Genomic DNA, 24,151 nt, shown 5'->3' with positions numbered 1-24,151 from the left:
AGTTCATTTATTTCAGTAATTCAACTCAAATTGTGAAACTCGTGTATTAAATAAATTCAATGCACACAGACTGAAGTAGTTTAAATCTTTGGTTCTTTTAATTGTGATGATTTTGGCTCACATTTAACAAAAACCCACCAATTCACTATCTCAACAAATTAGAATACTTCATAAGACCAATAAAAAAAACATTTTTAGTGAATTGTTGGCCTTCTGGAAAATATGTTAATTTACTGTATATGTACTCAATACTTGGTAGGGGCTCCCTTTGCTTTAATTACTGCCTCAATTCGGTGTGGCATGGAGGTGATCAGTCTGTGGCACTGCTGAGGCGGTATGGAAGCCCAGGTTTCTTTGACAGTGGCCTTCAGCTCATCTGCATTTTTTGGTCTCTTGTTTCTCATTTTCCTCTTGACAATACCCCGTAGATTCTCTATGGGGTTCAGGTCTGGTGAGTTTGCTGGCCAGTCAAGCACACCAACACCATGGTCATTTAACCAACTTTTCGTGCTTTTGGCAGTGTGGGCAGGTGTCAAATCCTGCTGGAAAATGAAATCAGCATCTTTAAAAAGCTGGTAAGCAGAAGGAAGCATGAGGTGCTCTAAAATTTCTTGGTAAACGAGTGCAGTGACTTTGGTTTTCAAAAAACACAGTGGACCAACACCAGCAGATGACATTGCACCCCAAATCATCACAGACTGTGGAAACTTAACACTGGACTTCAAGCAACTTGGGCTATGAGCTTATCCACCCTTCCTCCAGACTCCTTGGTTTCCAAATGAAATACAAAACTTGCTCTCATCTGAAAAGAGGACTTTGGACCACTGGGCAACAGTCCATGTCTTCTTCTCCTGGCACTGATTGGCATGTCACCATATTCTAATTTGTTGAGATAGTGAATTGGTGGGTTTTTGTTAAATGTGAGCGAAAATCATCACAATGAAAAGAACCAAAGACTTAAACTACTTCAGGTTTTGAAAACACATAGTCAAAAACGGGGAATAAGGAATAACAAATAACAAGAAGAGAATAAATAGAAGTGCAAAAAGTTAATATTGAAGTGCAATACTCAAGTGCCTTGTCGGTGTCCTTGCTCGGTGGAGTCGCGCAGATAGAGTCGACGGTCTTTACGCTCTTCGGTCTTCACACGATGAGGGCTGCACGCGATTAGGCTGCCGCTGTGTCAATTACACTTATATACCTGTCTGAATCACGCAATTGAATTCAGCAGGACACGCCTTCCAATATCTCAGAATAACAAATGAAACCAGCACGAGAACAAACGCGACTTCAACACGTGACAAACACAGTTGTAAACAAAGCAACGAAACTGCATTTAAACTCAATAAGACAAGATTAATCAATTACACTTACGCGCTTCAGTTGACTTCAGCTGCAACAAACTGTCTTCAGAGCCTTCTCAGCCTTCAGAGCCTTCCAAGTCTTCAGAGCCTTCTCAGCCTTCCAAGCGTTCAGAGCCTTCTCAGCCTTCCAAGCGTTCAGAGCCTTCTCAGCCTTCCAAGTCGTCAGAGCCTTCTCAGCCTTCCAAGCCGTCAGAGCCTTCTCAGCCTTCCAAGTCTTCAGAGCCTTCCAAGTCTTCAGAGCCTTCACAGCCTTCCAAGTCTTCAGAGCCTTCTCAGCCTTCCAAGTCTTCAGAGCCTTCTCAGCCTTCCAAGTCTTCAGAGCCTTCTCAGCCTTCCAAGTCTTCAGAGCCTTCTCAGCCTTCCAAGTCTTCAGAGCCTTCTCAGCCTTCCAAGTCTTCAGAGCCTTCTCAGCCTTCCAAGTCTTCAGAGCCTTCTCAGCCTTCCAAGTCTTCAGAGCCTTCTCAGCCTTCCAAGTCTTCAGAGCCTTCTCAGCCTTCCAAGTCTTCAGAGCCTTCTCAGCCTTCCAAGTCTTCAGAGCCTTCTCAGCCTTCCAAGTCTTCAGAGCCTTCTCAGCCTTCCAAGTCTTCAGAGCCTTCTCAGCCTTCCAAGTCTTCAGAGCCTTCTCAGCCTTCCAAGTCTTCAGAGCCTTCTCAGCCTTCCAAGTCTTCAGAGCCTTCTCAGCCTTCCAAGTCTTCAGAGCCTTCTCAGCCTTCCAAGTCTTCAGAGCCTTCTCAGCCTTCCAAGTCTTCAGAGCCTTCTCAGCCTTCCAAGTCTTCAGAGCCTTCTCAGCCTTCCAAGTCTTCAGAGCCTTCTCAGCCTTCCAAGTCTTCAGAGCCTTCTCAGCCTTCCAAGTCTTCAGAGCCTTCTCAGCCTTCCAAGTCTTCAGAGCCTTCTCAGCCTTCCAAGTCTTCAGAGCCTTCTCAGCCTTCCAAGTCTTCAGAGCCTTCTCAGCCTTCCAAGTCTGCAGAGCCTTCTCAGCCTTCCAAGTCTGCAGAGCCATCTCAGCCTTCCAAGTCTGCAGAGCCTTCTCAGCCTTCCAAGTCTGCAGAGCCTCTGCACCGCGGCCCAGGCCCATCTCTGCTCTACGGCCCACGCCCGCCACCACATTCTATTTCCCTTCCTGGGCCTGGCTCTCCATCCCTCCCCTTGTTCGGTTTCTGCTCCGCCACCCCCTTGAACAGTTGGGACTCTTTTGTTTGGCGTCAGGAGCCACCCTTAATGGGGGGTTATGTAAGGGTTATGTTTGTTTTTGTCATGTCTTTTATTTTGAAGTTGTTTTTGTAGTCATGGTTTTATGGTCTCTGTAGTCTTTTGTGTTTCCCTGTCCTGATTGTTTCCAGGTGTGCCTTGTTGCATCTGATTGTGTTGTGTATATATACCCCTGTGTTTGCCATAGTCCTTGTCGGTTATTGTATGTATTTAGTGTGTAGTTTATTGTTTTTGCCTCCTCTTGCCAAGTTCATGTTTCCGTTTCATGTTTTGGATTTATGAAACATTCGTCCGCTGAATTTAGATCTATTTTCTCCCTTGTGTTGGACTGCACGTTACACAGTTCCGCAAAGGAAACACGTGTATGCTCGCTCATGACTCCTCAGAAAGCCTCCACTCTCCTCGCCTCCTCCCGGTGCAATTAGAAAATTGAGATGTCCTTAAAGGACTGATCGGATGAGCACTTTCAACAAGTTGGTATGATTTATTAGGGTCTTCATGAAATGTGTGGAACATATTTTGCTTAAAAACACTCAATGGATAATGTGTAAACAAAATTCAATTCAATTTTATTCATATAGCGCTTTTCACAATGTGCATTGTTCCAAAGCAGCTTTACAGGAGAAAATAAGAAAAACTGAAAAACACAAAAAAGTTAAAAAACAACACAGTGCATGGTGTTTATAGAACAATCAAGATTATTCTAGTAAATAATATCTAATAAATGCATCCTCCCGGTGGTTTATTTAGCATATCTTGCATTAAGTGAATGCTTTGCTGAAAAGATGTGTCTTTAATCTAGATTTAAATTGGGAGAGTGTGTCTGACCCTTGAATAGTATCGGGAAGGCTATTCCCGATATTCCTGAGTTTGGGTGCTACGAATGAGAAAGCTCTACCCCCTTTGGTGGATTTAGTTATTCTAGGTGTTATCAAAAGTCCGGAGTTTTGAGATCTTAGAGAGCGTGATGGGTTGTAGTGTGGTAGAAGCTCTGTTATGTAGGTAGGGGCTAAACTGTTTAAGGCTTTATAAGTGATTAAAAGAACTTTAAAGTCAATACGATACTTAATGGGTAACCAGTGAAGGGTTGATAACATTGGGGTTATGTGATCGTATTTTCTGGACCTGGTTAGAACTCTGGCAGCTGCATTCTGAACTAACTGTAGTTTGTTTATTGATGATGCAGGACAACCACTAGTAGTGCATTACAGTAGTCAAGTCTTGATGTCACAAATGCATGAATAAACTTTTCTGCGTCAGCCACATAAAATATTTTTTAATTTGGCAACATTTCTAAGGTGGAAGAAGGCTGTTTTTGTGACATTTGAGATGTGATTTTTAAATGACAGGTTGCTGTCTAATATAATGCCTAGATCTTTAACTGTATTTGTTGGAGTAACAGTGCAGCCTTCAATTTGCAGGTTATAATCCGAAATATTCTGCTCATGTGTCTTTGGTCCGATAAGTAATATTTCTGTTTTATTAGAATTTAATAGAATGAAATTACAAGTCATCCAATGTTTTATATCTTCGATGCACTCTGCCAATTTGGATAGCTGGAAGGAATCATCTGGTCTTGATGAGATATATAGCTGAGTATCATCTGCATAACAGTGGAAGCTAATTCCATGTTTTCTAATAATGTTTCCAAGGGGCAGCATGTATATGGAGAATAGCAAGGGTCCTAAAACCGATCCCTGAGGTAATCCATAATTTACTTGCGTTAGATTTGATGATTCCCCATTTAAATGGACAAATTGATGTCTGTCTGATAAGTAAGATCTGAACCATTGTAGTGCCTGTCCCTGAATATTCAATTCAATTCAATTTTATTTCTATAGCGCTTTTCACAATGTGCATTGTTCCAAAGCAGCTTTACAGGAGCAAATAAGAAAAACACAGAAAGGTAAAACACAGCACAGTGCATGGTGTTTATAGACCAAGCAAGATCATTATAATAAATAATATCTAATAAATAAATGAATAAATAAATAAATAAATGCAGTCTCCCGGTGAGCAAGCCAACACTGCACTGCTCTGCTGTGGCGAGGAACCCAAACTCCAATGATGAATAATGGAGAAAAAAAAACCTCGGGAGAAACCAATATAATACCGAATACCGGTATAATTGTATAATTATAATTATAAAAAACCCTTCTTGCCTCATCAAAAACAGCTATGCTCACAGCAACCCGTTTTGGTGCATGTCTCTTTAAATGATAATGGGGCGGTTTCTCAGACAGGGATTATTTTAAACCAGGACTAGGCCTTTGTTAGATTAGGAAATTTAAGTTGTTTTTAAAGACATACTTTACAAAAAAAGATTTCTGGTGTGCATCTTGAAACAAAACAATCGCACTGATATATTTTAAGATATGTTAGTACAAATCGTTTTCGATCAAGAAGCCTCTTACATTTAACTTAGTCTGGGACTAAGCTTAAACCCGGTCCGGGAAACCACCCCAATGAGTTTTACAGCGAACCCCACCCCCCTTCCGTCCGGCGTGTCAACACAACACACATGTAGTACTGCCATGGAAATGGTTTAGCTAAATTATGTCTCCTGAACTCCTCTGCGGTTAGTTTCGTTTTAAACGTCTCTAATTATTCGTCCGGAGACGAATCCATCACAGCAAACTGGGCATCCTAATGCGCTCACGTTGTGCGTGTATGCTTGCCTAAAATCCACGGAATGCGCACCTGCAGATCTCAGCGGAATTACATTGATTTTAGCGATTGTTGTTGACAAGTTATAACGTTACACACACAACGTGAGAGCTAGTTTGCTGTGACAGATTTTTCAGATTAAGGATGAATGATTTGAGACGTTTAAAATGAAACTAATCGCAGTGTTCGCCTGTTCATTAGCAAAACAAACAGCTTGCGGCAGCTGAACATATTAACACACATAATGTATTAACATTCATACAGCTAAACTCTACGTGTCCATCTGCACTTATATACAGTAAGTTTAACACTGGCTTTGAATGTTCTATTTAGCCCGTGACTGATTTAGCTCCCTTCACTATCATATGCTAACGTTATCCTCCTATATATACGGTACATTTACGTCAATTCAGACTGTTGATAAATATTACTTACATCGGCAGTTTTGTCTCGTTCAGTTGGTCTCGATCCCTCTTGAGTAACAACTTTGAAGCTAATCCTGCTTGTACTGTCCCAGGTTGATAAAGTACTCCGGTTTGAAGTGATTCGCGCAAACAAGCAGGTTTTTACTTATGGTTTCTGAGGGATTTCCACTAAAAATAAAATAAATCCACTCCTGTCTCTTCTAAGGTTTGGACTCTGTGCAGCGACTACATTGCATGTTGTCCACGAACTTTAGGCATGGTGTCACGTACACCGCTGTCGCTTGTGAAAACAACAATGGCGGAGCGCTGTGGGTGGAATTGTGTAGATTAAGGGGCGGTAGTATTATAATAAGATCCTGCTTTTACGTCAAAACAGGAGCGAAATCTGAACGGCTCGATTTCTCACATGCTTGCAGGGAAAGGCACACCAAAACAAACTTACTGGGATCTTGTTTTTCATGTTTTCTGGGTTGCTAGATGCACCGCGGACCCGATTATAGCACTTAAAGGCGGGGTGTCCGATTTCTCTTAGCCGTTGTTTATGTTCAAATCACCATAACAAACACACCCCTACCCCCATCTTTCGCTTTCGTCAGCGCTCAGCTCGGCTAATGTCCGTCCTGTGCACTGTGCACCTTACTACTGATTGGCTACAAGGTTGTTTTGGTACTCGGCCCCACTCAGTTGTCTAAAGCGTAATTCGGAAATCGGTTACGATTTCATGGTGACTTTAAAACACGCATAAATGTGATAATTAAGCATTACATTATTGTAATGTAGACTTATATCAGACAGTATAGTTAATATTCATATAGTTCATTTATTCATATATTAATTATGTATAATGTGTGACATACCTTAAAGTCACCATGCAACCAAAATTCTAGGTGTTTTACACAGTGTTGCAGTGATTATTATAAATTATTTATCCGTGCAAACCATTTTTTTATTCATTTGCACTTCATTAAGCTCCTCTCCCCCTCTCAACAACAACTCTTCACCACATGACGTCATCAACAAAAAAGAGGTATCACTATACGGACTGTCCAATGGCCAGGCATTTTTAGCCCTCCCCTCCAGGCCCAATTTACAAGAAACCAATCAAAAAGAGAAGGGCAAAATAAAGCCCCGCCCTACATTTTATTCTAATTTCAGAAGCAGTTTCACTCGGATACACGTCACGATACGGAAAAGAAGTCAATCGCAACTTCCGTTTCATGGTGACGTTAAATACATTTCTGACCACATTTAAACATGTTTTTAACTGTATTGGGGATTATGAAATCTGCCTTAAGTATGTATTTAACTTTATTTTTTATATGATGTATGATGTATTTTAATGATGTGTGTCATCATTAATGTTAATCATAAATGTTCTACTGTGCAATAAAAACAAGTGCAATACACAAATATATACTCATATTTATTTATACATATGTTATTTATATAATATTCAGCTATCCACATTCCCGGCTCTCCTGTTTTTGTCAAGTGGTTGATATCCTTAGGGCAGTTGTCGCCAACCCGTCGATCGCGATCGACTGGCCGATCTTTGAGACGTTACTTGTCGATCCCCGAAAGTAGGCTAATAGGAAAATGGAGAGACAAATATATTGTGCCTGATCAATGTCCAGTTTTGCAAGCGCATCTCTCTTTCTCTTCATTCAGTGGTTGTATGTTTTTAAGTTCTGCATTAATCTTTTCATGGCTGTATAAATAATGATTCCCTGGCCTGCGTGAGTTTTTAATGCGACCGTTATCATTAATCACATTTCATTGTGATGCGCGACTGCGCGTGATCGCTCTTCAGTGTTTCTAATGTCGGTGGTCAGTGATCAAACGCAAAATGAGACTCGCGGAAGCACTGGCGTAACTGTCATTTGGAGGTCACTATACTGTTGCGGTGCATTACGCTTAAAAACAGTTTATTCATATGACATAAAAATGTCACTTGTTCGTTGGCGTTTTTGTGCTTTTACACTGGATGCGCAAGCAAGCGCCGCGGTTTCATACTGTCCGCGTATCTGGATTCGCGGCTCTCTGTCTTCAGCGAATGTAACTTACGAGTGTGAGCAATGGGATATGGTGAGAAAGCGTCGCATTTTAATGTTGAGTTTGTCTGAAAGACAACATCAGTCTATTCACAAAGTTGTAATAGTGAATGATCCGCGGGTCTGTCAGTGATGGTAAACTGCACCAGTACTATCTCATGCGGGAGATGACATCTGCTGATATCCTATTTATGTTTTCAATTAGCCTAATATGATAGCCCATTCCATACCTTTAGCTATTTTATGAAACAGATACTTATTACCAAGACATTATTAGACGGGTAAAAGTAAATAGATAAATGATTTAAAATAAATAATTAACGTTGTTGTTATTATTAGGGCCTATTTATAACATTTCCATCTATATGATGTATTTACTTAATAAAAGTAAACTAAATAAATGCATCATAAAGAACAAATCTTTATACAGTAAATACCTAAATAATTAGGGTCTTGTTAAACTTATTCTAAACCTCGTTTTAATGTCAAGCTGTCATGTATGAATTAAAGTCCTTGAACTGGTGTTTAAATTGGTGTTTTTCACCTCATTATGGCACACTGAAAGTGGCAACTCTACACGTTACAGAGTTTGCTTAGTTGCATCTGAAAAGTGGAACAAAGAATTTCAGGTAATTCAAATAGATCCACAATTATAGACTAAATAAAAGGCCTCAAGCAGGAGGTTCAATCTGGGCTGTTTTTATTTTCAACTTTTTGAATGGTAGATCCAATTGCCTTTCAACAATTCTGACGTCGGGGATCTTAGGCTCTAAAAGGTTGGTGACCATTGCCTTAGGGCAACATCATGTTGACCCTGGGACAACATTTAAAAAACCAATCATATTTCAGAAATAAGTTTACAGTTTATTTTAAGTTTAATCTTCCAACCAGCATTAGGTGCTTCTAGACCATTGTTTCTCACTTACCATTTTTTTATTTTAGGGGTAAGTTATGGTTAGGGTTGGGGTTTGATGTGGGTTTAATTTTAGGTTTTATTTATAAAAATGTTGTCCTGAGGACATCAACCACTTGGCAAAATCAGGTCGAGCCCACATTCCCCTGCATAACTTGTATATAACAGTATAATTTGTATATAGCACATCTGTACATACAATATACTGTCTATTGTTCTTTTGTCTAATATTGTCCTTTTTGTCAAATGTGTATTGTCTCTCACATATTTTTTTTTTTACGTTTTGTTACCTGTGCCTTGTCACTTTTTTAACATGTGTGTGCACTGGAAGCTTCTGTCACTAAGACAAATTCCTTGTGTGTCCAAACACACTTGGCAATAAAGCTTTTTCTGATTCTGATACTGTTTCTGATTAATTGACGACGCTTTGAAGTGACGCTAAAGAGAGCGAGGATATGCCATTTCACTTCTTTTAATTCCTCCGTCCTCGCGTCTTTTCCTTGCTCCCTTCCCGCGCATCCTGAAGGCGTGGAGCTAAGATGCGAGAGCAAGAAAATGAAACAAGGATGCGCAAATAACAATTGAGAAGCACCCTTGGACGCAGCTGTCTTATCTGCAGCCGCCTATTCTAGTCTTCTTTTCAGGTGAGGCAAGGCGCATCTCAAACAAGCCTATTTATATCTAAACAGTACGTACTCTAGCCCTCGTTCAGTAAGTACTTACTGAAAATAAGTACATACTCAGTGAGTATGCGATTTCGGACGGGTTTCTTTACACCTTGATGACACTGCGCAGACCGCTCGGAACATGACATCAGATTATCGCGGGAGCTCATGCTCCGTGTGTTCTTGGTCGCTCTCGCGATACTTTGACATCATCGACCGATCGGTGTATGCAGGGTCACCACGTAAAGTCGAGCACATCTTGTGCTCCTATCAAAACTAAAGCATTAAGCAATACTTTACACTCGGCTAGTTGCACAACGGTAAAACGTAATAATGGGCTGGGTTGTGTTTTTGACACTCTTGTGAAATACCACTGCATCATTATAAACTTTTTGTCAGTTGTAAAAGAAACGGACGGGACAATTTTAACTTTCTGTAACGTTTGTCAGGATGCCCCCTCCTCCCAGCGCTAGGCGGTGCCCCGTTCACCGGCAATCCCAGCATACATCGCGCCTTCATTAGCATTTATCTACAGGAGCTGCGTGAGACACAGTTAGAACAAGATAACGACATACGTATATAAAATATACCGTAACGTAAAGAACCAACGACAAAATGAGCGACAGCGAGAAACTGGACAAGCAGCGACTGAAGAACTTTAAGAATAAAGGGCGAGATCTGGAGGTAAAGTCACTCACGCGCGCTGCTGTGACGTCGATCAATTTTACAGCGAATTCACAAAATAAACGTACATACACACACGTCGGCGTTATGATCTCTCACCGCGGGGTTTTCTTACTGAAATATGTTAACATACGAGCGTTTGTTTGACGGTGGAGTGCTTATATCGCACAAACGGGTGAAATGGCGATGTTAGCCGAGCGGCTAACGTTAGCTGACTGTGCCCTTACCTCAAGCGTAGCGTACGAGTCCATTAGCCTCTAGCTAACAGAACACACATCACAGCACGCGAATAAAGTCTAATTTATTTTACCACGAGAATATTTTAGAGCTCATTAAAAGAGTGAGGTACGGCTGTAGTTTAAGGCCTCGAAATGAAAGGCCCGCGCGTTTAGCATACACACACACACTCACTATCTGGCGTATTACAACACCGTTTAAACACACACATCGTATATGATGGGAGTGTGTGTGTGTTTGAGTCATGCGTGGATCCGATGATATTAAGAATGTATTTTTTGTGGGTCAGTTTATCATCTTCAGTGCTACGCTAGTGTTAGCCGCTAGCTGGTTATGATCACATTTACACAACAAAACAAGCCGCATACCGACACACACATTCATGTATATGAGGGAATATGTACGGCTGATGATCGCTGAAATGGTTTCAGGTCATGTTGATCATTGGTAAGGCGGTAGAAAAACCGGTTTGTAGCCGTTATTCTAAATAGAATTGCGTGTTTTGGGTCACCAATTTTAAGGGGAAATCTGCTTTAGATTCACAGACATGACGCGCATTTCAAACATCAGATTTCTACCGGAATATCTAAGAATTTACACAAGTGAGATTTACAGGTCTTGAAAGTAGTTAAATGTAACGTTATATATGTTTGGGGATCTGCTGCTGTGGAACACAGTTATTATGGGTTGGCTTGCTTGTCTGTGGGGAGAGAGAGAGAGAGAGAGGGCGGGCGGGAGTAAGTGACACATCTCAATTGACAGAATTGAATGGATCTCTTTCAGTTTTGGATTCATTGATAGAGAACCTCTTTGTCTAGTATGTTTCCGCTGTTTGGGAACACTTCTGGCCACTGTGAGAGGTGATGATCACTTTATTAATGTAACTGTGTCACATTATGCTTTAACATGACATTATCATGGTCTCTCAGATGTTAAAGGTATTCTGTTTGACTTTTGGTTTTGTGTGATTTTAATTGGGGCATCTTTGGCCACTTTGTTGGCAAAACGATTTCTTACAGTGGTTTTATCATCACTTGCAACTAGGGGTGTAACGGTTCAAACTACCCACGGTTCGGTTTGTGCTATGTTCAGGGAAAAGGGACTACTGACAAATAAAAATAACAAATAATCGAGCTACAAGTGACGGCACCAATAAAACAACAGAGCAAAGCAGAAAATTAAATAAGATACTGTATATTTACCTTTTAAGGTAGAAATGGATTAAAGTAATCAAATAAAACATAACATTGCATATGTACAAATTAAATAAGACGAATCATAATTGAAGTTACAGAAGCTATTGAGTCACAAGCAGTGAGTGATTTCCTTAACTTTTAACAGACAGCAGGAATATGCTGCTGTCGCTTTAAGAGGAATGAAATGGATCCAGTACACTGATACTGTACACATGCGTTGTTTTTCGTCTCTGTTCACTTAAGACATAACCTACTATGTTTGTTAAGATACTCGACAAGAGTGGCATGTTGACCTACTTCGTGTGTGAATTAGACATGTGCCCGGTTAACCGTGGTTACACCAAATCCTGCTGTAACCGAGCTGGCTGCGATAATGCAAGGTATCGTTTATTTTATTGATGTGTAGCTTGTCTGTGAAGCACGGCTCTGGGATCAGTAGAAATGCTGCTCGATCTAAAAGCAGTGCGAGTTTGAGTCGCTTATAACGTGCATTTGAAAAAGCAACACCCGTCAAACATGATCATCATAAAAATACTTTATTATCATAAAAATACCTGAGGAGGCTTGAGGATCGGTGATAAAAACATGTCCTTAGGCATTTCCTACGTGCGTATTTGGAGTTTCTGCACGAGAGCGCCCTCTGGCTTTCGGATGCAGCAGCATTTTACCATACTTCACTCACAAGTTGTGCATAAATCACGTGATATATATTTTCGGTTAACCGGGCATATGTCTAGTGTGAATCTGTCCGTTTAAGCGCTTCAAAGACAACTCAATATTTGCGCCATCATGTCTGAGACTTGATGTCTTGATGCACGCTTCGGATCTTCTCACAGCGCGCAAGCGAGTTTTCTTTTGCATCATCTTGCACTTAAATGTTTAAATTGGCAAGGCTTGAATGAGTGTAGTTTAAACAGCAACATGTGCTGTTTAGGTCTCACCGGCACTCGCGCGCTCACAACACCCTGGTGATGAAAGCATAAATGACTGGTCATATTACAGCATACGTCAATCCTATTGAAATTTGTCTACGTTATTTGATTTGTTGTAGGTATTAAATGTGTATCCATCGACAAACATACATTAGCTGAACTTTGTCAGTCTGTTTTACGCATTATAATTTCTAATGAACTATATTATAAATGCGTCGTCAGATTTAAGATGAGCCGCGTGGAGAACTGTGTGGTTCAATTTTTTACCGAGAACCATTACACCCCTTCTTGCAACACAAGTCCAACCACTTTGACTGAAACTCGCATGAAAGCGGTGTCTATATTTTTTTGTGGCAGAGGTCTGGACAATACTTTTTTAATAAATAATGTTAAATCAACCAATCTAATGTTTTATCAGGCCATTTACTTTATATTCTATATAGCCACAGTCTTTATGAAACATAGAAGGTCTAGTAACAGAGAAAATGTGTTATAGGCTCTGGTGTTGAAGCGAAGTCCCAGTGGTCTATTTTAATATTTAAAAAAACTACTCACAACAAACTGTAACAACTGAAATAAATATATCACGAGCAGGAGTACTTACAAAGTTACGAACAGCCTTTCCATGCCATTGATACTAGAACTGATTCTAAATATTCTTTCCAATTAAAACATGATTCACAATGAAATGCTCTTAACATGCTGATTATTTATGCTATTAATGTCATAAATGCTGTATGTAGAATCAAGACGTTATGTTTTATAATCTCACAAACCTATAGCCAACAGTAAACTGACTGACAGCTAAAAATACTTTATTACTGCAGCATTTTCGTTTACTTAAGCGTTACAGAAAAAGTGTCCATTTATTGACCTGCTCTTGGTGTCTGCAGGTCTTTATATGCGACGCGTCTTTGGCGGGAGAAGTAGCGCTCACGGAGCGGAAATGAAGCGCGTTTGGCGCTAAATAAAGATATTAGAGGATATAGCGGCAAAATATAATTAACATAAATGTCCTTGAGTGCGCATCTCAGTTATGTACACGTGCTGCTAAATTTAAACCACAGAAATAGTCTGATTGTTTTTATTGGTTCATTGTCTTGCGGTCCGGATGGAAGGAAGGATAAACTGGGGGAAAACCTGTCATCCGGTGGTAACTGGACTGTTGCTTGTCAGGGGCAGGGCATGCGTATTTTCACCACCCTGGGAGCATTTAAAAACGCAATTTTTTATCTGCTTTTCAGGTGGTTGACGCGACATATTTTCCCACACGCGCTGTCTGTCCGCTGGTGAGAGTGTGCTTACCTGTGTATGTGCATGCACGTGTCTGTGTGTGTGCGCGGGAACTCGATACAGAGAGCAGAGGAGAATTGTAAAGGCGTGACCAATAAATAACAAACTAAATAGCATTATGTTTAGTACGAGAACAAGGTATAGACATGTTATATAGGAAAGGTAACCTTAAATGACTTCTCTTGTGATCTAACGCTATATAAAAAAAATAAATTAACTTGACCTTCAAGGGGGCGGGGGGTGCCATTGGAGGGGCGTGGCGCCCCCCTAAGGTAATGCTAGGGGAAACACTGCAGTACTGCTTGTAATTCAGTGACTAATGTTTTCTCCTGTACAGACGATGAGAAGACAGCGGACGGAAGTGGTGGTTGAACTCAGAAAGGTAATGGCTCATAAAGGTGCCCATTCATGTCTCATCTCTTGACCTTTAGTGGCTCTTTTGAATGCTCATTTGGTGTGTGTGACGAGTGGATGTTTTGAAATGACAAAGATTTCATGAGCTCACACATGCTGCGTGTGCGTGAGAAGTAACGACTGCTCGTATGAAGTGAACAGATGACTTGTGTGTTTGTAGAATAAGAGAGATGAACACCTCCTGAAGAGAAGGAACGTACCACACGAGGACGTCTGTGATGATTCTGACGCTGATGGAGATTTCAGATCGGTAAGTTTCTCTCATCATCATTGTTCTGGAGTTCTGTGTTTCAGTAATCCTGATGTGTGTGTTGTTTCCTGCACGACAGCAGAACACGTCTCTGGAAGCCATAGTGCAGGTAAGTCTGAATGAGATTTGAGATGATATTTGGTGTTCAGTAGGAGATGATGATGATGTGAGCATTGTTGTGTGTGTTTGTAGAATGCCACCAGTGATAACCAAGGCATTCAGCTGAGCGCCGTGCAGGCCGCGCGGTGAGTATTCTCTCGTATTTCCCAGCTCGTGTGTTGGGCTTGAGCTGTGCGATGTGAACGTTGTTTTTTTTCCCCACATCATTTCTCAGGAAGCTGCTGTCGAGTGACCGCAACCCTCCCATAGATGATCTGATCAAGTCTGGGATTCTGCCCATCCTGGTGCACTGTCTGGACAGAGACGACAAGTACGAATCTGACGGCAACAGATCCAGTGTCACATGACTCCACCTGTCTGGATGCCATGTGCTCATCTTTGTGTTTCTGTCTCATGTAGCCCTTCTCTTCAGTTTGAGGCGGCCTGGGCTCTGACCAACATCGCATCTGGCACGTCTGAGCAGACGCAGGCTGTGGTGCAGTCGAGTACGTTCACACTACTACACTTTACTCTTCAACTTTAGGGTTGCGCCGATAGACTGTAATTCCAACAAATGTTTCACTTTCCTCATGTGACTCCCGCTGCTCTGCGTGTTGTAAACAAATATGAACAAGGCTAAGAGGCATAAAACCTCGCACTGTACAGATCAGACTAGCCTGACTTTATAACTAAGAAGATGCGTGGTTTGGGCAGAGCCGCCTGACTTTATAACTGCATAAAGAAGACGTGTGTCTGCGCAGCTCGTGTTGTATAAAGAAGACGCGCCTAACTTAAGAACAGTTTTATTGAATATAACATCAGAATAAGAATACAATCAAGCCTGAATTGATAACTTCCCAGCTCGCTCTGTATAAAGAAGACTTGTCTCTACGCTGCTCGTGCCAGACGCACCTCACTTCATAACGCTGTAGGGCGATGTCATCAAGTTGTCGTCCAACCCTATCTCATATAATGAGGAATGATATCTGTGATTGATATCAACGTTTTGTTTTGTGTTCATAAATAAGTGGGGGATTCTGAAGAAATCTTGGATTTTCTTAATTTCTTTGTGTCTGATATTAGAGATTAAATCTAACCCTGTTGACATCACAGCTCAGTGGGTTTGATCTACAGGGACCTGAGGTCAATGAGTGACATCTCTGGATGTGTCTGTGTTTGCACTCATCATTATCATCATCGTTGTGTGTGTGTGTTGATGCAGATGCGGTTCCTCTGTTCCTGAGGTTGCTGCATTCTCCTCATCAGAATGTGTGTGAGCAGGCCGTGTGGGCTTTAGGGAACATCATTGGTGAGTGTAAACTACACGTGTGTGTGTGTGTGGGTGGGTGGGTGGGATTTTTAAAGTGTGGAGGTGTTTATTAAAGAGCGTGTGTGAAGGCTGTGTGTGATGGTGGTGTTGTAGGGGATGGTCCGCAGTGCAGAGATTATGTCATCAGTCTGGGAGTGGTCAAACCTCTGCTGTCCTTCATCAGCCCCTCCATACCCATCACCTTCCTCCGAAACGTCACCTGGGTCATGGTGAACCTGTGTCGTCACAAAGACCCGCCTCCACCGATGGAGACCATACAGGAGGTACGAGCGTGACGAATGTGTGTGGTCGGAGCAGTGAACTTCTACATTCTCCTCTGTCAGGAGGGTTTAGAGATTGAAGCTCGTGTGATGTAAGTGAACGGATGATGACGGAAGTGTGTGTGTAACATCGTGATTGTGTCTTCTCATACAGATTCTGCCTGCGCTGTGTGTGCTCATTCACCACACTGATGTCAACGTAAGTGTTACGCACACACACACAAGCACTGATTTCAGTGTAAGTTGAGGGTGGGAAGACTGTCGAGAATTGTGTTTTTCATTTTTGTCAAATGTAATGAAATGCAAACAAAGTGCTGCCTTGAAACACACGAGTGAGCACAGAAAAATGACCATCCAAAATCTTCATCAGCATGAAACACGAGGTGCTCCGTGTGATTGAGCGGTGATGATTTGTGTTGCGTGTAGATTCTGGTGGACACCGTGTGGGCTCTGTCGTATCTCACCGATGCTGGCAATGAGCAGATTCAGATGGTCATTGACTCAGGGATTGTGCCGTATCTCGTGCCATTACTCAGTCACCAGGAGGTGAAAGTTCAGGTAAGACTGAGCCTTTTATATTCTCTTTCATTCTGTGTGTTTAGTGTCGTAAGGAAAGTGAGGTGTGGCTTTCCTCGTGAAACGAGCTTCTGTGACAGACAAAGACTTGGCTGCTGTGTTCTGCAAAATGACTTTCAACACTTTTATTTGATCAGCGAAAGCTCAGTTCTCCACACATACGTCACAGCCTGTCAAAGTGACTGAAGACCGAGCGTGATGTTTGTGTGTGTTTGCAGACGGCAGCGTTGCGAGCGGTGGGGAACATCGTGACAGGAACTGATGAACAAACTCAGGTTGTGCTGAACTGTGATGCTTTGGGTCACTTTCCTGCTCTCCTCACACACCCTAAAGAGAAGATCAACAAGGTACAACATGAGCCTCATGTCACCCTCAGAAAGATTGCTGATTTCAGTAGTGTTGGGTATGATGACAGCAGAGGTGTGGCGCTGGTGCGAGTGACGCGTGATTTGATATAACAACTGTGTAGATTTAGATGTGATGATATAGTCCTTTAAGTGTGTGTGTGTGCGTGGCTGATGGGTAGGGGGTGTCAGAGGTCAAAGGTCAATGCTGATACAGGAGTGCATCTGAGGCGGCCGCTTACAACGAGGCTTCTCTGTGGTCACGCCAATGATTAAAGCCTCGGTATCATTCTCACCCTTTAGCCGCCAGCGCCATGACCTCGACCAGGCCTGCAGTCTGATCCGACCCCTGTGACCGCACGCACGTCCGTGTCCTGTACTCTGCCGCTGATGTGTGTTTGTTTTGCAGGAGGCGGTGTGGTTTCTGTCTAACATCACCGCTGGGAATCAGCAGCAGGTTCAAGCGGTTATTGATGCTAATCTGGTGCCCATGATTGTTCAGCTGCTGGACAAGGCGAGTGATGACCTTTAACCCTCTCCAATGAATTGGAAAGGTTTTCCATGCACGTTCTAATTGATGCTCTTGTGTTTCACAGGGGGATTTTGGCACACAGAAAGAGGCAGCGTGGGCCATCAGTAACCTGACCATCAGCGGCCGGAAGGAACAGGTACACACACGTCTGTCATTTTAAGATGTCGTGTCAAACAAATTTCAACTTTTACACACAGCACAGTTCATCAATGTCAGTTTCACAGCAGTGGAAGACCCCGAAGGCCGGCCACGTGTTACGAGCTTTTCTTTACAGTATCAAGTTGGCACGGGTATTTCTGTTATCAAAAGCACGTCCCTAACACTCCTCCCATCCTGTAGGTGGCGTATCTGATCCAACAGCAGGTGATTCCTCCATTCTGTAGTCTGCTGACAGTGAAGGATGCTCAGGTGGTTCAGGTGGTTCTGGACGGGCTCAGTAATATTCTCAAGATGGCTGATGAAGAAGCCGAGACCATCGCTAACCTCATCGAGGAGTGTGGAGGTGAGAGGACATATGATGGATGATGGAAAGGATTCTTTGACAGTGGGTCGCTTGAGGAGAGCTTCAGCTTGACGATAATGATGATGTTTTAATCTGCTCAGGTTTGGAGAAGATTGAACAGTTACAGAATCATGAGAATGAAGACATCTACAAACTGGCTTATGAAATCATTGATCAGTTCTTCTCATCTGATGATGTAAGTGTGACACTTACACACCTGCTGTATTTTGCCCATTTTCTTGTCAAGTTTATATTTTGTTCTGAATGCTGATGTTGAGTTCTGCAATAATACCATGTATTCTGTGTTTTTTTTCGAACCAGTTTTACAAAGAATAGCAGACAAGTCATTCAGAACTGAATGTATCGATCAACATTTTCACCCGTCTGATCACAAATGACACTGTTAACATCAATAACAGCTTTAACTTGGCAAATGACCGTGGTATAAGCGGGATAATCCATGGCTAGCAGCGCATTAAAGGATTTTAATGCACTCTGCTTCGTGTCGGGTGTATTTTGGCCTCCACGTCGTGCATTAAAACCCTTTAATGTCATAGAGAGAGAGAGGTGGTAGCACCGATGTGCTTGTTCTAATGTAAAGTGTTCAAACGCAATTGACTTTTTGTCATTGGTTGCACAAAACTGCACCTCCACCATTTTCACGAGCACTCGATGCGTAAAAATGTAATTGAGGATACTCTAAATGAATCGATTAATCGTGACACACCTGCTGCTGACATGCATATAAAGCATATGAAAGTGCTTTATAAACAAATTAGAGCGAGAGGTTTTTTTTAAAGATAAGCCACACACAGAGTGTCTCTAGTCACAATACACACAGACGCAGTATTTACATTTTACATTAGAGCTTTTGCACTTGTGTGTAGTTGTGGTTTACAGAAAAGCTAGCAAACCGAGGTGTGCAACCTTCCAGTCTCGCACATGAAACCAATAAGGTAGTGACTTCAACTGCAATTCATCGACTAGCCTAATCAATTTATCAACTTATTACGCGATATATATACTTGACGTCGGTAGTTTTTGGTGATGCAATATATCGCCATCGTGTTTATATATGCGCTTGTTTGCATAAAAATGAATGACATTAACATTTGTTTCAATCGTGCTGGCCCTGTAAGCGCTGCCCTGAGTCTGTGTGTCTAAAGCGGGGCTGCATGCACGCACACAATCACACACAGGGCAGACAGGTGAAAAGACTCAAGGAGTTATATTGTGTTTTCCTGAAGATTAAAGCCAGTTCGGAATACTGTAGTAGGCCTAGTCAGCTTTGTGTCAAAGCCACAAACCTCCCACTCCGATAGGAAAACAAAGGAGCGCATGAACAAGACGCTCTACTCTTTAAACACGGCGGTAACGAAAACAGCAACACAACTGATTAAAACAAAAGCCGCATTCGGAGCTAGAGAGAGGTCTCTTGTATGTCACTTGTATGAATAAACCTTAGACGAATTTCAAACAGCGTTTTTGTTCTTTTGAGGGATACTTCACCATATCCAGTTAAAGAGTAAGAAAAGCTGCGTTAGACTATAGCTCGAGCTGCTATGTTTCTCTGAATCACAGCACTTTTACAGCCAGCTAAGGAGAACTCTGTAGACTGCGTGTCTGTATAAAATGTGTTTTATTGTGTATGAACTGACTTTGAGGAATGTGCACTTGGAATTACTGTACTTGTGAGAGCGCGTCTGTATCAGCATCAGATGGGGTTGCCTGGAGTAACTTTGACTTAAGTGACGACCGGTGGTAAAGAAAAGGTTAGGCGGAAAGCCTTAATATGGAGATGGACTGGGTGTGTTTTATGCAAATGACTAAACTCGTGACATAGAATACTCCAAATTCACTAACATTAGGACGAGGTTAAATTATATTAAGTCTTAAAATTCAGCATAATTACGGGCATGGCCACTTGATTGACAGCTGGTTCCAGGCACCTCAGCACCAACCACGTCCTGCCTCTTTGCCCATTTTTGATATCCAGGAGTGACGTGCTGCTAAGATGGTGACGGCCGGCTCCGCCCACTTTAAGGCTGGAATACACTACACGCTAGTGTTGTCACGGTACCAAAATTTCAGTAGTCTGTACCAATACCAGTAAAATTCCACGGTTCTCGGTACCAATTTCGGTACTAAAGCAAAACACCAGTACATGCTAATTGAAACACAATTTTATTAATAAAGCTCATTGTTAATATAAATGTATAGAAAGCAATGCCATTTTGTATACATGAAGTATACAAGTTAATTGTTGCTGAAACGGTTGTGTGCTCACTGGGGTCTTCATCCTGCTCAGTCTGCTGCTGTAGAAGACAAATAGAATAAACTTCAGTAAGTCAACTGACTGAACAAACATGCATATGCGATATTAAAACAAACCTCAGTTTTTATACTGCATTTACACAAGATTACTTACATTAAGGTAACTGTATATTAAAATAATAAATGCAACAGACAGATTTTTATTTAGTTTAAATGTGTTTTTTTTAAACCTAATAGAGTTATCCATCCAAGACATACACATTGCTAGTCATACAGTTAGTATGCTAGTTTTCTAGCACATAGATTTCAGATAGGCCTATATGTAATAGGTACTGTAAACCCCATCCTGTCCTCCCACTTATTTTATCCCATTACAGTTATAAAAGCATTAAATGGTTAATAAGGACACTTGACTGGATTAGCATTGGCGCTAACAAATTAACACGCAAACAGGGACGTTTGTTTTAACGTAACCTTTAATTTAACATATGCTACAACATTCATAATGCAAACCCGAACAGAATTTGAAACTTACCGCTTGAACTTGTTAACTTAAATCCGGATGCTTCCTCGTTTCACCACAAAACTCTGTTCGTTTTCTTCGTGATATGACTTTAATCTGAAGTATTTCTGCGCACATCTCTTGTGGATCGGAGCCGCGCTTATCCGCTCATCACGTCTTGTTGCGTCTATAAAAAGTTTCCGACTGACAACCTGTCAGTCAGAGCATCAGTACCCGGTTGACCCGGTACGTCGGTGGTACCGGGTCTTATGAAAATTAGGTACCGACAACTTTTTTATTTTTAGGTACCGACTTGGACCCGAAGTACCGGTACTTTTGACAACACTACTACACGCCTTTTAAAATTTGAATGGATTAAAAAAAATTAGACATCACACACTTGAAGACTTTTTGAAAGTGTGCAGAGGAAAAACGGCATCACACTATGCTATAAAATCTGCAGACTAGCGCAGACTTTATGCCACAAGTTCAGACTGAAAATCTGAGCAAAAGTCTTGTAGTGTATTCCAGCCTTTAGGCTTCAAAAATGCTCCTCGGAAACCTACGGGTGACGTCACGGACACTACGTCAATGTTTTATACTGTGCACGAAGCCACCATCAGATGATTGTTTGACCGCGTGTTAGCAGTTCAGGTGTGAATGTAATCGTGACTGATCGCTCTCGTATCTCTTTCAGATCGATGAGGATGCTAACCTGGTTCCTGAGCCCATCCAAGGAGGAACGTACGGCTTCAATTCCTCTACCAACGTGCCAGCAGAAGGGTTCCAGTTCTAGAAGTTGATGTGAAATGTGGAGTTTGGTTTGTGATGCAGCACTCTGTTCAACATTAACAATAATTAGGCGAGCGAGCGAAAGTGTGAGGAAAAATGAGATCTGTTGTGCATGGCTGGTGGGATCCACGGCTGCATCAAATCCAAGAGAATTTGAGTTCTGAAGGAAACGCTCCACGGGACGTTTGAGATGGCTTTGAGTGGATGCGAGTGCGAGTGAGTGGCTGACGACTACGTTTCAAACGACCATCAAACCGAATGCTCGGAGAGCGAACTTCACTAAAACGATCTGGCGTCTGTCTTTCCAAATTGAAAACGAGGAAGATGTCACACATTAGAAATCAGAGGCAAGAATAAAGAAGAACCTCACCGACACTTCTGAGGTCACCTGGATGAGTGTGTGTTTGTGAATGTGTGCGTGTATGTTTGTGTTCATCTTCAGCGCTGGAGACGGCTCTCTCCCCGCACACCCACGGGGTCCCGCCTGGGTGGACGTAATGATGTGCGCGCGGGCTTGACTGACTGACTGACTGGAGAAATGCACGACTGAATGTAAAGATGCAGCAGTGAGTGGACAACGAGAAATTCAACAGCGCGTGTGGAGGGTGACCAATCTGACGAAATATGAATTGGCCTGGAATAATCAGTCACCTTCAATGGATTGACTGGATATCAGTGATCTAAAGAAGACAATGTCATGACGTTTAAATTTCTTTTTCATTTGAATGCTTTTTTTTGTTGGTGACACTGGAGCTCTGGGCGTTGAGAGGATCAGTCGAGTGCCGTTTGGCCCCGGTGTTTTTTTTTCCGTCTTCCTCGGTTTTGGTTTTTATTTCATTTTAGTTTCTCAGTGCTGGTGTAAATACATATAAAACACGCTGTGCACGGTTGTACCTTTGCACAATCTTGGGCTGTCGTACGTTTCAGATGCTTTCTGTTGTCATGAGGGGAGGGATTACACACATGGCCATTTTATGTGTGAGAGATTCCTTTGCATGTGCTTCACTACAGCATACTTCATTTTAGTGAGTTTTAGTTTTAGTGTTTTTTTTTGTTTTTTTTAGAGAAACTGCTGTGCTGTTTGTCATAATTTTTATGTCTCTGCCCACTTCTGGCCCTGTCTGACAAGCAGTTCTTCACCAATGTTGCACATGTATTCTTAATTGCAGGCACCCTCAAAGCCGATGTGTAGATCTTTATTTATAGATGTCCAGTGTTGAGCTACAGCAACAGATACATACAGGAATAAATGAACGACGATCACTTTCCCACCGTTTTTCAGTTTCTTTCCGTTTTCATAACCTCTTGATGGCTATATTTGGTTTGATTTACACCCCACCCCCCCCCCCACTGCATTCCTTGTTTGCAAATATGTAGTTTCAAAGAATAAACTAGATGGTATACATACCCTGTTGGACATAGACTACAGGCTCTGTACCTATTCAAATAAATATTCAAAGTCTGTCTGATTTCTGTTGTCATTTCTGTGACTTTGAGGGATAAAGCAAACAGCATTTACAGTAAACCTGCACCGCAGAACAGATAGAACTGAGGATTCAAACCCACACCACAGGTCTGTTCTCGTGCTTAAGAGAAAATGTGCGTAGTAAAAGCGTACCATGTTGAGCTCAACAAATATACTTGTTTTAACCACTTGACTCGGGTGTTAACATCAGAATGTTCTATCATAAGCATAGGTCAGGGGTTAGCAACGTCTGTCCTAGAGAGCTACAGTCCAGCAGAGTTTGGGAGTTAAAATGAAATTTGTAGCAGTTAAAAAAAACAGTGTGACTATGCTTAAATATAATGAAATCTGACAAATGGGATCTCATTTGAATGGGCATTACCCAATCAATGCCCAGATAGAGTAGGTGCCTCTATAAGATCTGGAAAACATCAGATTTTAATGTACTTAAGTATTGAAGGTCAAATGTATTTTACAATTGTAGTGGAGTATAAAGTAGGATATTACGCTTGAAGAGTTAGAGGTCTTCAGGAAGAGATGTGTTCCACTTCACTCTGTGCGTTTGATCAGGGTGTTGAAGTTAATATGGGTCACTTAAAAATCACAAACTATCTGCTTGATATGGCACCTGTTGGACCTAATACAACTGGTGCTGCTTCATCTTTAAGAAAACATTTTTTTTAAGCTTTATTGAACAACAACAGTGCATTCTGACAGTCCAGCTCATTACTGCTATGCTCAGAGGTGGGTAGTAACGCGCTACATTTACTTTGTTACATTTACTTGAGTAAACATTTAGGAAAATATGTACTTTTTAAGTCAAATTAAAAGTGTGTACTTTTACTCGTGTGTGTGTGTGTGTGTGTGTGTGTGTGTGTGTGTGTGTGTGCCTCGATAGAGGAGCCGCTAGAAAGAGCAGAGGCTCCACGTCTCGTTTATAAGCACGTCGGTGCCCGTCCTTAAATAACATGTTCATCACAATGACAATAAAAATACGATCAATCTTATCTTTAAGCTCTACTTTCCAAACTTTCTAAAATACTCAAATGCAATGCTAACTCTGAAACATGGCATTAACTCACCTCTCTTTGTGATGCCTTTGCAGGTGTCTTACGAAATTGGATGTTGTCCCACATGTTTCGGGGAAAGTTTTGTTGCAAAAAGTTTCCTTTTAA

The 24,151-nt window shown here is 41.7% G+C and overlaps 1 protein-coding gene across 2 annotated transcripts; it reads left to right on the top strand.

Moving 5' to 3' along the window:
* The first annotated feature begins 9,708 nt into the window (after positions 1-9,708).
* kpna4 (karyopherin alpha 4 (importin alpha 3)) lies at positions 9,709-22,975 on the top strand. 2 transcript variants are annotated; one of them, XM_057351533.1, is made up of 17 exons: positions 9,709-9,978; positions 13,974-14,018; positions 14,211-14,300; positions 14,383-14,409; positions 14,493-14,545; positions 14,635-14,730; positions 14,820-14,905; positions 15,622-15,708; positions 15,823-15,992; positions 16,144-16,188; positions 16,416-16,547; positions 16,784-16,912; positions 17,319-17,423; positions 17,506-17,577; positions 17,781-17,943; positions 18,045-18,139; positions 21,417-22,975. In XM_057351533.1, the coding sequence occupies exons 1-17, from the start codon at positions 9,910-9,912 to the stop codon at positions 21,513-21,515; spliced, it is 1,563 nt and encodes a 520-aa protein (XP_057207516.1). In that variant the 5' UTR covers positions 9,709-9,909; the 3' UTR covers positions 21,516-22,975. The 2 variants fall into 2 exon arrangements, with proteins under 2 accessions (XP_057207516.1, XP_057207514.1); XM_057351531.1 differs by having other exon boundaries at positions 9,710-9,978; positions 14,380-14,409.
* Positions 22,976-24,151: the final 1,176 nt, after the last annotated feature.

This window comes from Triplophysa rosa, linkage group LG14, assembly GCF_024868665.1.
Source record: "Triplophysa rosa linkage group LG14, Trosa_1v2, whole genome shotgun sequence".
In the NCBI taxonomy this organism is placed as follows: Eukaryota; Metazoa; Chordata; class Actinopteri; order Cypriniformes; family Nemacheilidae; genus Triplophysa; species Triplophysa rosa.
Note: the sequence above shows the minus strand (reverse complement) of the source record. Positions and strands in the feature narration are given on the sequence as shown.

Bases quoted from the DNA above. Each gene is read 5' to 3' on its own strand.
- kpna4 (XM_057351531.1), top strand. From the start codon at position 9,910: ATGAGCGACAGCGAGAAACTGGACAAGCAGCGACTGAAGAACTTTAAG. The intron at 14,410-14,492 runs GTAAGTCTGAAT...GTGTGTTTGTAG, and splicing joins CTCTGGAAGCCATAGTGCAG to AATGCCACCAGTGATAACCA. The intron at 16,913-17,318 runs GTACAACATGAG...TTTGTTTTGCAG, and splicing joins CTAAAGAGAAGATCAACAAG to GAGGCGGTGTGGTTTCTGTC.